The sequence below is a fragment of the Plasmopara halstedii genome (genome assembly GCF_900000015.1).
Source record: "Plasmopara halstedii genome assembly, contig: Scaffold_1211, whole genome shotgun sequence".
Lineage (NCBI taxonomy): Eukaryota > Oomycota > Peronosporomycetes > Peronosporales > Peronosporaceae > Plasmopara > Plasmopara halstedii.
The window spans coordinates 1629084-1645222 of record NW_020188126.1 but is presented as its reverse complement, the minus strand read 5'-3'; the positions used below and the strand labels follow the sequence as shown (position 1 = coordinate 1645222).

The window sequence follows — 16139 nt, the reverse complement described above, 5'->3', positions numbered from 1 at the left end:
TGTTGTGGCTCGTGTACACGTCGACAGCCAAGTTTCATGAAACAAGCTTCAAAATCGAACGATTAATGCTTGAAGCAGTAAAAGTTCTGTCAACAGCTCTACTTTACCCTAGAAGCTGATGATTTTGGCTTAGTCACAACGGTCACACAAGTCAACGCCCACTCGCTGGTGGCAAGCGCGTTGTGATGCGCGATCGCACCCTCCACTCTGGGGGGTTGTCAGCGGCAGCGACGACTAAAAAATCTTGCCGAAGTAAAATCTCAAACTTTCATGTGAGAAAATCTTTTTAATTCGACAAATACTGATGCATTCTCGCTGAATTACCCGAAAAATTGTAAAGTAACCAACCTCTTGCATATCGAGCTGAGCCGGCGTAAGAAGACCCTAACGCGGCTGGATTCTGTGAGTTTTTTTAGTTAATGTGGCACGTCGACTTTTTCTAAGACAACTAGCGGCCAAAACAGATACACGTAAGCTAACGGCTGCTCGTTCGATTTTCGCCATCGTATGAATCTGTTCCAGACAACTCAAGGGGGGGCAGCACCGAATCGCTGCCTTGAGGTCGAAGATAGCTCGGCTTGACGGATGGTGAAGACTCCAACAAAATGCCCGGCATCCAAATATTTCGATAGAGTGGGGTCCTAAGCAGGCTCAGAGATCCCACAAAGAACAGAGAATGTACTCGCGCTTCTTTGTAAAACTGAGAGTTTGACTCAACATTTTTCTTGCTACAACCATGAGTTGATCAAATTTGCGAGGACGCAAGTTAGTCTTACTGACTGTTGACAGTGCATGTAGGTTGGATAATCGCGCTAACAAAAACCTTCTCACCGCATATAAATGTTAGTTTTGTACATTCTGGCTATTGGCCATAGCGTCGAGCACGCAGCGTATGTCGTATGGTTTTTTAAAATGCAATCTTCGATTTGATTCTGCTACGGAGGTGATTTTGACAAGTCAATCAGTATTGACAACCTATACCGAAAAAACGTCGGGGCCACAATAGCCCGTTCTTTAAATTTTTTGAAGCCTTTGAAGCTAGGCACTGCGTTTTTCAATGCATTGATAACAAGTGAAAGCTTTTCGCTCCAGCTCCGCGGTCACTCTGGGTAATATATTTTTCATGTTATTCTGGCGTTCCGTCTGGCCATCTCCCGGGATGGTGTATAGTGGACACGTTTTGATTTGGTGTATAGCTATTTGGAGAAAGAGCACAGATATCGATCCGAATCGATGGCCAACGGCAATCCATGTTTGCTGGATGGTACAGACGGCCACAATGCCAGTATAAAAAATAAATTATTTGCCAAGGTTTACGCATTCCTCTCATATTCTTAGAAATATTTGCCGAAGACTGTGTTCTATTTCTAAGAAAAAGTTGGGGATATCTAATTACACTATTGTGTTAAAAAATCGTTACTTTACCAAGAAATTATCTGCTACACGAAATGTACAGTATGCGAGTTAGAACTTTGCCTTGCGCCCACATTTCGTTCGCTTCAGAGGTTTTTGATGCATTGCTAGCAGCCACAAGCGATGAACAGAAGGGATGATATCCTCAACAGCAACACGCTCACTTGGATTGGCAGCCCAGCCAGCTTCAAGAATTTCAGCACACGCTGTCGGAATTGTCGGAAGAAGTGGGGGCCTCTCACCGTGAGCTACAGCGCGATAGACTTCAAGATGCGACTTAGCTTCCCATGGACTCCGACTTGGTACCATAATTTGCCACAACGTGATCATTAAACTATAGACGTCTACAGCCGTACCATATCGCGCAGTCTTGCCACCCTTGATCATCTCTGGAGCCATATAGTCAACAGTACCAGCAATCGTCATGGTTCCATCACTCCGTGGTCGCAACAAGTTGGCTTCTCCAAAATCTGCAAGTTTGATAAGAAAGTCCTGCCCCACTAAAAAATTGTCCGTTTTGATGTCACGATGCAGTAACGGGGGCGTAAAGCTATGAAGATACGCAACAGCACGACATGCATCCAGCCACGCCTTGAGCTTGGCTGCCAATGTCCAAATTTTAGGGGTTTCACGCATGGTCACGTCCAGCGCTCCATACTCGCAAAACTCAAAGACGAGTGATATTGATGGTGGCACAACGCAAAGGCCGTAAAAGCGAACGACATTTGGGTGCGACAATTGCACATTAAGCGCTGTTTCTCGTGAAAAGCGCTGTACTTCTTCACTTGTTACCTGCACATCGGTGTAAATTTTCAATGCAATTGGGATCCGCTTGCTTCGACGTAAGGTCCCACGCATCACAATGGAAGTAGCACCTTGTGCAATGATACAGTCAAGCGCTAGGACTGCAAAGTCCACGACGTTGTGTCTGTGCTCCTCAATCATATGGTGGACATCGTACACTGATGTACGAGTAGAGAAATTTGTGATCATGCCTCGTTCCGATAACAAGTTAATGTAGCGACGCATGGCACTTGACGAACCGGTGGATCCTGATCCATTATCGTCAATTGCGAGCCAAAAGCGAGTATCGGCACGCAGAGACAACATGACAGCAACAACCGTGAGTGATTCCAATCCGACCGCAAGACAGTGGACAGCTGGCGATGTAACTGTGTCGATTTGTGCGAGACCCACGAACGCACTTAATATGTTTGCGAGTGACGTGAGCACAGCAGCGACAAAGAAGAAGTCAAACGTAGGTCGAGCATGGAAGACAAACTTAGCCCAGAAATAAAAAAATAGCAACATTACGTAGACCACCATTGCGATCGCGTCGGCAATCACATGGCGGACTTTGTACAACGTCATATTGCAGAGCACAAGGACGACACAGACTGCTCCCGAGTACACAATAGCGCGTAATACGGCTTCTTGGGAGACACTTCGTTGGACCATGAGCATTGGCAGCAACTGCAATGCCCAAACAAACGGCATAGTTACGACATTGCACGGGTAATTTGGATCGTCGTCTACTGTCAATGGTTCATATGTCTTGCCACTCTGATTCGTAACTGCTTGGAAGCTGACAAAGTAAAGTATTAAGCCAGCAGCCGATAAAGCAGCAAGAAAATACCAAATTGCTTCATAACATGGCAGCATAAAAGCTGATTCTGTCAAAGTAAAGTATTCACAACAAACACTTAAGCTCAACTTCAAAGTGCATGAATCACTGCAAACTTACTGAGATTTGAGCTGATGCTGCACGGTGCGCTTCGTAGAACACGCTTCCGACTTCGACTACAGAGCAATCCCATCCAGAGGGATACAATGAGGAATACAGTGTTGTTCATGGTAGGAATGAGCACACCAGCCAAGTATAACGTCGACGCTGAATAGCTTTCAAACCGCCCAGGTAACGCACATTGGATAACCAAATGGATGTGATGAGGTGTAGCGTCCGACAGGATCTTAGACACGAGTATTGCGAGACCAACACTGACAAGTGCCATGGTTAGCGTCACATATAATGGATACGAGTCCCAATTAGGCATCATACGTCGCCAGAGCGACAAAATGTTGTGTCGTAGCCGCCAACGATGCAACTGTCTCCACTGCCATTTGCAGCATTTTCGAAGTCTCTGAGCCCACCGTGCTCCGCGTTCCACGGGTTGCATGGGAAGGATTCCAGCTAGAAAACTACGATGAGATCTTGTCTCGCTGGGCGTGTAAAGGCCCATTGCGTCGCCTTCAGCTGTCTCAATTCGTCCAGACACGTTAGTGGATGAAGTGATTCTGCTTCCACCTACTTCTACCTTCTGCTCCGCCGATAATTGACGCAGCGTAGATCCTACTGGCTGCAATCCAAGTCTGTGATTTACATCATGTGCTGCGGTCTGCTGCACGTCTGTATCAATGAGGATGGAAGCTTCACGCGTGGGCATAATGTTGGCTGGAGTTGTGAAGACACTAGCTCCAGGCATAGGAAAAAGATTACTGATGGATTCCACACCTAAATGTTGATTGCGATTGCCGTCACTACCGCATCGCGTGTTGTCTTCATCGCTACGAGTAGTCGGAGTGGGTGGGTATTGTCGACGAAAGGAATGCTGAGATTGCGGTGCGCGGTACGTCCCGGGTCGGTTACGTGGAGAATCACTGGTTTGTGCATCAGGAGAGTTGTTGGTATCCGTCTCGAGAAGCACAAAGCTTGAAGATGGTGATGCAGCGACATTGGGTCCAGGAGATGCCATGCGCCAAAGACGTCAATATTGGGACTTACGCTTTTTGCTGGTCAACACGCTTTTATGTGAAATTTGTATCAAGTGAATGAACTTCAAACTGGTTCTCTTTTATTCCGGATGTACCTTGGTCATACTGGTATTACTTGTCTAATTAATGGTGATTATCACTAAATCGTTACGCTTCTCAGAATTATTAGACATTGGCAATAAAAGTCGGGGTTATGTGCACCTGCCGGCAGCAAACTTTAACAGCTGAACTTCGATCAGCTGCACATACATATTTGATGGATCAGCAGAAAGGCACGATGAATTGATATTCACAGAAAATTTGCTCAAAGATCAGTTCTTTTAATGTGATGCATTAAGACCAAGACTTAAAACCTTAATGTCCATATCATAATTACTCTCATATATATCGCTAGTCCTTTACCACCACACTGGCTAGTCCACTACGTTCTTTACCCTCGCTCAAAGATTAAATTATTCTAAAACATAAGTTTTGGAATAAAATAAATTCAAAACAGGTGAGAAGCTTGGATAACTTAGATGACATTAGAAATGCCATCCTTCGAAAAATGACGAAGATTTTGGTGAGTCGGCCACTGATGTGCAAATGACAAACGAAAAAGTCAGCACGTCAAAAACATTTTGAGATAAACGAAAACTTTGCCAACGACATGAAAGTGTACAACGGCAAGATTCTGGCATTTCCGCCAAACTCTAAGGGGATTTCTTGCTGATGAGCATCAACTGTAATGAGCGCTGTCGAGTGACCAAGATCTTTGGTTAGGCTTTTGAATTGCGTTGAGGACAATACGTTGCGAACGAAATCATTAATTTCACGGAGTCATCAACTGATGAGTCAGAGACGATTCAAACTGTCGATGAGTTGCGCTGACCTCTTCTCATTCCATCTCCAGAATCCTTGAAGCTGGTCGAGCTGCTGTTTAAGCATGTCAATTGGACGCAGTACCCAGAAGCCTCGAAGCTAACAAACTTAAAGATGATGATAGTCTACCACGATGTAAACGTAATCGCACTTTGTCATTTTCGCTCCAAAGATGTACTTATCCGGTCCTCACAGCTCTTAATTGTTCTTCTGTTTCTCATTCAGCTGTCAAAAACGCTTTTAATGAACGTATGATCGGCATAATTCTCTTTCAAATGCCTCACGGCGTATATTCGTATTCCAGACGAATTTTGACCCATTTTCTTCTTGATGATAACCAATAGTCTGACATCAATCGATCACAGCTCTGTAAGAGATCGCGGCAGTTCTGCTATGTCTTTATCTCGCTGCCGGTGTCGTCTTGACAGTCCACTCTTCTTGTGCTGCATGCCCGATGAGGTTGCATCGTCCTTGTCCTTTTTCTTCTTTTTATCTTTACTTTTCGTCGCGCCGTTAGCAGCAGCACTGCTAGAGAGTGGCTTGGACGACACACCTTGCTTGCGAAGGGCCTTGTCTCGTTGGGCTTGTCGCTGCTTGATTCGTAGCCGTTTCTTGCGCTCCTTCTCTTTAACCTGCATTTGCTGCCAGTCTGTGTGAAAAGCTTGCAACGCAACATCTCCTATAACAGCTTCATCTTCAGACACACCTTCTGAGTCATCAGGACTATTATCGATTGATGGTTCAGAAGATGTTAAATATTTTTCGAGCTCCACGTTCTCATCTACTGATGTCGCTGGTGATGAAGGAGACGATTCGTTTGGTAGTGGTAGGAAGGGTGTACGAGATACGTCAGTAAGCTTACTACTCGTTTTAGATGCAGAAGGTCGCCTTAGCTTATGTGGGGATTTGATCTCAAAATTGAAAGACTCCGTTTCGTGAATGACCGATCCGCTATCCTCATCATCACACTCGCGCTCATCCGCAGGAGTTTCATCGTCCAAAAGGGAGCCAGCTGCCACAAATCCAAAGTCGTAGTTTTTTTTAAAAATGCCAAAGTCCGTGGTGTCCTTGGCGATTAATTTTTCAGGCCAGTCCGGTGAGCTTGCCTCAGCACTGGTATTTTTGATAAAATCATTGCTTTTCTCAATTAAAACCACCTCATCCATAGCAGAAAAAAGTGCGGCCTCCATCTTAACAGGAGTGAAAACAGAAATTGCATCCTGCCTGCCGTTCTCAACTGTAGGTGAAGCGCTCGACTCCAATTGTTGAGAGTCGTTCAAAGGCTGTAAGGATGACTTTGTATCTACTTCAGCGTTATGAATCAAATTAGCTGCGGTATTCTCTTGGGTGACCGGCATCCAGACTGAAGCTGCATCCGCAGCAACAGCGACTGGTGAAAACAATTTGTTGCTTTCACTCTTGATTGTAGTACCAATTTTCGGAAGGTCCGAGCTAAGATTCTCTTTGGAGACGTTTTGCATCGCCACCTCAAAAGTATCGCTTTCTTCAATAGGTATTGATGAATCAGATTTATTCATGCCAGATTTATGTCTCCTGGACTTGATCTTTCGTATCTTTGCCCAATTGATTGCAAAATTTTCGTCGTCATCAGCTTCATTATAATTAATTGTGTCGATAGAGTAAGAAAGAGCATCATCTTGTCTGCGTACAGGTGCTGCAGCGTCCACGGATGCGGCAGTAGTGGACGACATATGACTTACTTTGTCGTCTGTAGGAGATACTAACGTTAGCTGGCTAGACAAGTTGCTTGTACCATTCGTAATCGGGGCAGAAGTTACTTTTGTCGTAAATGTATTGGCCTGTTCTATCAGATGATCACTATCTTCATAAAGCTTAGGAACATCACGATCATTGGAAATATCAAATAAAGCATCAATCGGATCGTCCTCTCTAAATTGCTTGATTCCAGACTCCCAGACCGGCATAACATCACGGCTTTCACCTTGATTGTAATGCGTCAACTTGGCAAAAGATGCATCATCGCCTGTATTCAGCTGAGATGATTGCTTCCCACTTCGTGACGTCAAGTCTTCAGTGTCATCTTGGGCTGACACGGAAGCTTTAATCTCGCGACTATAATGTCGTCTCGACTTCGACCTTTTTTTTCTCAGATTTGCCATATCATTCGTGTCTTCATCGCTGTGTACTTCTTTGTCTGGTTCATCAATCTGAATTTCAGTTTGAAAGAGCGCTTCGTAACTCATAGCCCCGTTGTCATTTGGACTGTCCTCAAACAGATCCGCAAACGAATCTTTGCGCTTTTTCATAGTTTTTTTTCTCGACTTCGACCGCTTCGAGAAATCATGTGCGTTATTAAGTTTGTAATTATCAGCGTTGCTGCCATTATCATCAAAAATGTTTTCTTTGCGAGCGACTGGACTTACCATGTTACGGCTGACTCGTGGCTTTTCGCTTCTTCCGCTTCCTTTTTGATTGCGAATCAGCTGTTTCAGCGCTGCTAGCTCGTCTTCAAGAACACTGATTTTGTCAGCAATAACTTCAGCGACTTCGTTTGCCACCTTTTCGTCAATGGATACAATTGGGGGTACTCCTGATCCTAAGCCTAGTACGGGGGTGTCATCGTAGCGTTCAACATTAATGCTAACATTTTTATAACGTAGAACTGAGGGAGGCTGCGACTCAGGTGACTCTGACTGATTCGGACGTTGAGTTATTACTGAACGCAGTGGAGCTTGAGTTGCCACATATTTGCCCGTTGTCGAGTCGAACAAATACTCATTCGGTTCTTCGAATTCGGCAAAGAAATCGTCGACCGAATTGTTTTTGGATATACTTTTTTCAAGAGGCTTGCGGTTTAAATCGTCCATGATTGTTACGAGCGGAGTATTGTCAACAATTGTATTGTGGCGCAAGGTTGAGCCGCGATTGTCTTCGTTAGTCAAGCGAGTATGAAGACTAGTCGGAACAGCATACGTAGCTGAACCAAATGTCGGATCCGACTGGACATTACTCCATGTGTAAGTAGGCTGTTTCGATTCAGTCTGAATCTTTCGATCATCTAGAAGTGACATAGCTGCTGAGTGTCTCCATGCCTCAGTCTGATTTCTTACAGCTTGGTTAGATGTTTGAAGTGGTATCAACTCATCTCCAACAAAAATCGCGTCAGATTCTTCCCTAGGTCGCTGCTGGTCAAAGCCAGATACTCCGACTGCAAGTGTTGGAACGCTTTCCTTCTTACTGCGAGACGCTGCCCACTCACCTGTGACGTCTGCACTACGAGGATGGTTATTGCTGAAAGCCATATTTTTTTTAGGAGACTCAAATAAAGCATCAAAGGTATCCCGACGTGAACGCTCGATATTCTTGTCCTCATGCTGATACCCTCGAGTTTTAGCTTCAGAGTGCAAACTAGCGTCTCTTGATTCAACACTTCTTGTCAACGTATGTCTGAATTCTTCAACTGTAGAAAATATACTCCGAGTGGCTCCGGGATCGTCTATTGTATGTCGTTCTAGGCCATTAAGAGGTGGTTGCTCCGAAATAAGTTCGTTACTATCAGATTTAGCTGATGTATGCTCAGCGATCTGAGAATTTGGTACAGGCGCTTCGGCGCCATCTTCGTTTGATGCGCTTGCAGCACTCGGAGCTTTGACAGATTTTGGTAATGTACTCGCTCTTTTCCTTGCAGGCTTCGATTTCGACTTCATGCCAAAAAAACGCTTCAAAGCACTTGTAAATCCGCTCTTTCCATTAGCAGTTGCCTTTGGCTTGTTTTGACGACTTGTCACGGAAGAATTTGGACTATGCCACGAATTCTCCACCATACTATACGATTCTTGGCGACTTGAAAAGCGGCGAGCTGGAACATTCGACGGTAATGCAGAACTACTGACCCAATTTATATCACTTACAAGCTGTCGCTGTTGTTCATCCTCCTTGCGGGCCACTTGCTTTGCCGTGGTGGATTCAAAAATTGGCGAGTCATCAATTACAGGTTTGTCAGCGTCATTGCCATAAATTGCAAACTGCGCAGGTACCGGGTGGGGACGCGGCATCGCAGACTTGCGTGCGCCAAAATGTTCTGACAAGGACGACATATTCAATTCATCGAGTGTCATGGTATTCCTCATTCTCGACTTCATTTCATCAAATTTGTCTCTTTGGTTGACTTGCGTGGTTAATTGTGAGTAAGAGTATAGCTCTTTGGAGATTCCATCATCAGCCGCTGCCTGTCTTCGACGGAGCTGTAACTCATCGTAACTAAAGTCAGAATTTGTAACCAGCTGCATGGGTCGAGGCATCGCAAGTATACGATCATCGTCATGGCCGAGTCCGGGGCCGTCCATAGTATAATGAAAGTGTTCTGACGTATTGTCATTCACAGAAATCTTACTAAGCTTCTTACTGTGGTCAACCCCAGTTGTCATCGCGAATACTTGCTTAGGTCTCGGCATATCAATCAAGGACTCAAGATCGTGTTCAAAACCAGGTCCACCAATCTCATCGTACCGAAATTGCTCTGATATATCGCCCTTTCCTGTAATTTTGGCCGTCAAAGTACTCCCAGTCATTCGCGCAGGCACTGGTGTCTGCTCGCTTACGTTTGTGACAGTATACGTCTGCTTCTCTCCACTAGATCTTCTTGTATCGCTACCTTCGTCACCACCAACACGCACATGCGGCTTTGAGACATCAGAAAACCAATCATCATCTGCACTATCAAACAAAACATTCGACATTTCCTCTTCATTCTTCTGGACTTTTTCCCTACCCGTCATCGTCGTAGCAACTTGTGCTGTTTCCATCATCTTTTCGGATTTCTTTCCTTTCTGTTTCTCAGGTTGATTCTTCTCCTTATCATTTCCATGCATCACCGTCAAACGTCCATTATTTTCAGCTTTCCTGGGCATCGATACAGGCGTCAAGGCGACAACTGACGATTGTCCGTCTAAACCAGATGCCTCGAAAAGATGTAGATCTTGCGGATCGACGAGCGTATTTCGATCATAGACAGCTTGTTCAGCCAACAGTTTCTTGTTACACGGTACACAAACTCTATGCTTGCGGTGTGAGAGCTCAAAGTATAGAAATGACGAGCACTCTGAGCACATGACGCGACCGCAAGGACGACAATGATGCCTGCGTTTTATAAGCGAGAAATCTGTTCCACACAAACCGCATCTAAACACATGATCATTCGACTGCCATTGCACATCAAAGAGTTCCTGGCTGCCTCTTCGACGCGGCTTTCCGTGCCTTCTACGACGCCTGTCATGCGGTCCTGTGGATGCAACCTCGGTTGCAGAGCTAGCCCAAGAACTGGTTCTGTCTCTCGCACCAGATCGAGATATGACGCTGCTAGAAGATCCAGGGCTGCGAGCATACGAATAATTTTTTGGCGTCCTTGGAAGAGCTGACGAAGTCGTGTTTATGCGGGAATTTTGTTTCACAGCGGGGACTGCGGGACGAGAACTACTGTACAAATCGTCAAAGTCACCGTCATCCTGAATTGCCGAAGCATGATATTCATATGCGTGTCAGTGACGTTCAGGATAATATGAAGAAGCTGGCAGCGCTTAGAGGGCACGTACCTCGTCGAATAATAGGTCAGTCATGTGAATGAGCAATTTTAAGGAATTGTATATAAAGTATTGGTAAAATCTCGTATTTAGCACAAAAGAAGTCATTTTGTTTTAATTTTCGTGTGCCCGAGGAACTCTCGTTCCTCGTTCCATTTTAGTGCATTAGGCAAATTATATGTATGAACCGCAAGTCGATCACTTTAAGGGAGTTGCTTGTTAACAATGAGTTCTTGAATTTTTATTACGATGTTTGACTCTTGTCACGTCTGGCGATGACATAAATCAAATGTGGAATTGCTTGAGAGTTTTGGATTGTTGCAGTTTACAAGATACGGTCTCTCAAACCCCGTCAGAGTTAAAAGCCTTAAGTGGATATGTTTGATTGATCATATTTACATATGCATGTCTACATACTTAGCGGCTAGTAATTACTGATACCAAGTCTCGTTAATTGTACTTCATTCTTACTTCCGGCACTGATGTCTCGTCCTTCACTTGCACAATCATTCAAGTCGCGGCGAAATGGCTGTTGCAATTGTAGTGCTCTAGTCCCTTCCTCGTATAGTGTTCTTTCCAACACTCCTCCTCGCCCACACCTTGCAAAACTTTGAATTCAATGCCTCAAACTCAAGCACATTAATAAGCTGAACAGCTTCAACAACTTGGTCCTCGCAATGCTTTGATGATACAATTGGTCAGCATGTCAGTTGGCATAACTACTCGGTCTAATTAAATGCGCTTGAAATGACGGTAAATAAATTAGAGATGCACGTCGACGTGTTCAGTACTTGCTATATTCTTTTCCGACTCGCTGATTGCTGCTTGGTGTCCATCCAAATAATCATAGACTACTTAGCCTTCGAATTGAGCTCGCCACAAGGTATCTTCAAGTCAGAAATCATTTTCCTGTTCGGACTCTGTCACTGCAGCGGGGCTGCCGTAGTACTTTGCTTAGAGGAAGCTAAGCTAAGATCACCGACCTTACGTTCTTTACAAGAACCAGTACGAGTGCAGCGGATCGCAATCCGCTTGTGGCAATCGTGTCACGAATTGACTTCTTGTTACGGTGTAGCCACACCATTGTGTGATTACACCAATTTGTGACTCCACACCTATTTACGGTCACGCCATCTGGTGTGAGCCGCCCTTTCATAGAAGGGTACGTGTAATCCCGTTTAACTCCCCCATTGAAATTGTGAACGTCCAAAATTCACATATATTGTACGAGGCTCGCGTGTATGAGACACCGTTACGTTCTCAAGAACAACCTTTAGCATTCTCCGCTCAATAATCAATGTTTCTATGACGCGCAAAACTCCCAGTCTAGCTGGTTCCGAAGGCGCCCGCGAACAAAGCTCTTCTTCTTTTTCTGCACAGAATGCATCTTTGAACCAAAGGTCCGCGGCTTCATGGGAAGCACATCCCAAGCCCTCGGCAACCGAGCGCCACACACCGCGCCAGCCCCGGGAGACGAATTCCTCGTCGAGGATTCGGAGGAAGTTGTCTGCGAGTTGGATACTACATTCCCAGCATGGGAAGACGAGGGGAATGATGTCCGCCAATGGCGCGACGCGAGTCCAGCTCGAACTTTGCGGATACCGTGTCCTCTCCCCAACCCCATGACTACCGGACAAAGCGGCTATGTTACTAATCGCCTCGACGAAACACAGGAGCAGCAATTGAAGGCGGCCCACTAGGCGGAACTCATGCGATCGTATCCACGTTCGGTCTTAGACCATCGTGTGTAACGAATTCCGCTCGGCGGATCCCGCTACTGAAGCGAAAGGCGTGATCACTCGATCGTTAGGCGTCAACGTAGTCGGGCCCCCGGCACCTCACAAGCTGAGCTTGACCAGCGTAAAAGTTTCTTGGTACCTCAAGAAATTCCAATGGATAGGCACCGCGCTCGACTTCCGGCTCAAAATGAAAATGCTCCTGTACCCGCAATGCGGACTATTCCTGTAATGCTCGCCCCAGGTGAAACCGCTGCAGATGATAATGAGGAGCTCTTTGAGTGATGGGTGCAGCGGTACCTTACAGCGAAGTCACAAGGAAGTGGACGAGCGCGTAGAACGTCATCTTCAATCTGAATTTGCCAAACTCAAGACGCGTCGCCGACTTCCTTCGGATTGTCGTCCTGCGACACATGAAATCACCCATCACGCTTTCGCGAGCTCTGTGACCTCTTACATGGGTGAGTCTACGACCACAGCAGCACAAGGTCAGAACTTAAGCTCAGCTCATGGCTTTTCGGCTTCACTGGATTCCGCCGAGAAGCGAGAGCCGCACGACTACGCGAAGCGTCATGGTCGTTCTGATCATAAGCATCTACGACGTCTGGGCAGCCTTGCCGAAGAGGCACCTCAAGCTCGGACGAGTTCTTAATGCTGGAGTATCTCCGCCACTTCACAAGAAATTGAGTTTGACCCTGGTGACGACGTGGACTCACAAGGCGTTCTACGTGGTAGTGGACGCCATCATTATCATCGAGAAGAGTCGACGGCGGGCGATGACGACTTGGTCGATCGCCGCCCGGTGACTCGCGATGCTCTTCAAGTTTTGATGACAAAGTCCGTCGTCATAGGCATTCCGCCGAGCATCTACCCGACTACCTCTGGACGGAAGACCTCGAGAGCCTGAAGAATTTTGTGCACCAACTGTCTCACATTGTCGGAGCGGCTCCTACCCGGTGGGTAGACGAATATTTTGCTACGTCTTAAGCAAGCCCACACATAATACCGAGTGGGTGCGCATTCTTCTCGGAAGGTTTAGCGTATATGCAAGGCCCGCTTGGCCACGACTTTAAAAGGTCCAGTAAACTGTGGACGGAGCTTTGTCTTCAAGACAGCAGAGACTGCAGGTGTAGAAAGGTTTTAAGAATTTCATAAAACCAGTTCTCCAACCTCAAAGGTTTTACATTTCTTCTGCTTCTTCCATCTGTATATTCTTTATGCATGTCTTTGCTTTCAGCCATCGCATCGCAAACGTGTCGTAGGACACTCAGTCTGGTAGACAAATATTCTTTATGGTCAGTGAGGGAGCTGATATTAGCTAGCCGCATGGCTCGTGAGTCATGGGATGGCGGCATCAGCGGGACGCAAAGGTTAACAATCCCGTTCACGTAGAACGGCATGTAGCCGGTAGGTGAATGCACTGCATTGTTCAGAGCAAACTCCACGAGTGGCAGCATGACGGTCCAGCGCTTCGCCGTCCCACCACAGACGCTGCAAAGAACGTCTTCAGCAACGCAATTCTTGCCTCAGTTTGACCATCGGTCTACGGATGGTCCACTGTTGACATAGTCAACTTGGCGCCCAGCACCCTAACGATTGTAAAGCGAAACTTCCTAGTAAAGCCGGAATGTCTATCAGAGACAATTGACTCCGGGAGTCCATGTTGTCGTCCGACACGATCGACAAAAGTGTACACCGTCGATGGTGTCCGGCACTGCCGCAAGATGAGCCATTTTGCTCTAACGGTCCACAAAGACCACCACACCCGTGTTTCCCGCCGGGTCCTTCGGTAAGCCAGACACAAAGTCCATCTCATAGACTACCAACACCCAGAGGGTACCGGTAAAGTGGCCAGCGGCGCCGCCGCATTCGGAGAGGGTTTCGCCCTTTGACATGTCTCACACGTGCGCACATGTACTCGTCCATTTGTTCACCTTGGACCACCATTTCTTTGAGCTGTACGTCTTTTGGCGACCAAGATAATAACAGTCATGGGCCTCATAGAAGATACGGATTTCAAAGCCTCATCGTGAGGAACCACAATTCGTGGTGTATCCGTCGAATTGGTGTAAAATACAGCAACCCGTTAATCAACGAATATCGGTGTAACCGTGTGCACATTCGCGCCTACAGTTTCCTGTCCAAATTTCCAAACTCCTTGCCCCCGAGAGCCTGTAGCAGCGCTACATACATACCATTACCCGCGTATGCGGTGCGGATCAAATTCGTCACTGACGACATCACCGTCGTGACATGAGCAAGCTCATAATTCGATAACCACTTGATCATCGAGCCATGTCGAGGTGGTCTGCTTGACAGCGCATCAGCCAAAGCATCCTGCTCTCCTGGATTATACTTCACCTCGAAGTTATATTCTGCAAAGAAGAAGACCCACCTGGCCATCCTCTGCGAGAGGTGAAGATACTGAGTCGCAGTGCGTATTGACGCATGATCTGTGTAGAGCACAAACGGTCTTGAATCAAGCAATTGCACTATGAATTTGACAATTGCATACTTCAGCGCAAGGAATTTCTTATTGTGAACTGGGTAGTTTTCCTCCGCAGGCGAGATTGAAATGCGAACACCCGATCTCACCCCTCGGCGTTTGCTTGCAGCAGTGCACAGCCGATGGCAAAGTCCAAAGCGTCCCAGACGACACCGGGGTCTGGTAGAGCCAGTATTTGTGCATGAAGGAGGCTGTTTTTGACCCTGTCAAAGACAGCCGATGCTCGGTGTCCCAACACCATTCCACATCCGTCTTAAATATATTCGATAATGACCATACCATTTCCGCATAATTTGCGCTATTCTTGTGTAGGTAGCTGGTGAGGCCAAGCCACTTGCGCATGCCCTTTTGGTTCTTTGGAGCCGGCCAATTCACAATGGCCTTAAACTTAGCGGGATCCGTTTTGAAACGACGCTTTCCATTGAAGCACCAAAAAAAAATCGCGCCGAAGATGCACTTGTCGGCATTAGCATACAGCTTATTTGCTCGTATGCACTCGAGCACCGCTCCAAATGGACGCTGTCGGTTTTCTCATCTGTCCTCCCGTGCCCGCACGACTGTGGACGAAGATGACGTCGAAGTATGTTTGTGCACACGCTCGGTGGGGCCTGAACAATGGTGTCACAAGACGATACAATGTTGCTGGTGCATTTGACAGCCATTGGGGCATTACCAGCCGCTCCTAGAGCATCCCGCTCGGAGTACCAGCTGAATATCACTCGCTCTCATCAGCAATTGGTAATACCCCATCAACCAAGTCGAGTACACTGTACTTTGTACAGCCAACCATATTGTCCTGGAAAAATCCTACCGGAATTTTACTTATTGTAAGCGTGGACGATACGCCACTTGCCGCTCTGCTTCCGGAAGCAAAACATGGGTGTCAAAAGGGGAGACTCGCTCTTACGCACTATTCCTGCGACGTGCTTCGCACGGAAAAAGCGTCAATGACGTCAAACTGCTCCTTGGACAGGGCCATTGGCGTGTTACGCAGTATTTGGCTTCAAGAACCAGGTCGATCTCATGACGCACACCTCGGTTCGGAGGTATGGCCGACGGCGGGTCTTTGTAAAGTACGCCTCGAAATCCCTTTACCAAAGAACAGTACGGATCCAAGGGATCCTTCAGGATTGACGACCATCTTCATGCGTTCAGCATGCTCTTCGTATCCTCCAGGACAACTTCATCCAGAAGCGACGACGGGTTAGTGTCCTCGTTCGGTCGTATAGAGACCACTCGGCTAAATTGCCTGCTTTTAAGACGCCGCCGAACTCTTCGAAGGACAACTTG

General features: G+C 46.6%; 3 protein-coding genes across 3 annotated transcripts in view; 1 reads left to right on the top strand and 2 right to left on the bottom strand.

Annotated features, from left to right (window-relative positions):
* PHALS_00980 (Endonuclease/exonuclease/phosphatase) overlaps positions 1-66 on the top strand; it is a gene marked incomplete at both ends in the record, with an annotated part of 1094 nt that extends 1028 nt beyond the window's left edge. The window contains one exon of the mRNA XM_024730757.1: positions 28-66. Coding sequence (XP_024581003.1) covers positions 28-66 — 39 coding nt within the window. The remainder of the gene's footprint in view (positions 1-27) is intronic.
* Positions 67-1464: 1398 nt separating this feature from the next.
* On the bottom strand, positions 1465-4166 carry PHALS_00979 (tkl protein kinase; the record flags this gene model as incomplete). The annotated part of the gene is made up of 2 exons (XM_024730756.1): positions 1465-3086; positions 3158-4166. 2 exons carry the CDS (start codon positions 4164-4166, stop codon positions 1465-1467), a joined length of 2631 nt encoding a protein of 876 aa, XP_024581002.1.
* A 1239-nt stretch (positions 4167-5405) lies between these two features.
* PHALS_00978 (FYVE finger-containing protein) lies at positions 5406-10643 on the bottom strand (the record flags this gene model as incomplete). Its single annotated transcript, XM_024730755.1, has 3 exons — positions 5406-9739; positions 9800-10532; positions 10620-10643. 3 exons carry the CDS (start codon positions 10641-10643, stop codon positions 5406-5408), a joined length of 5091 nt encoding a protein of 1696 aa, XP_024581001.1.
* Between the last annotated feature and the right edge of the window lie 5496 nt (positions 10644-16139).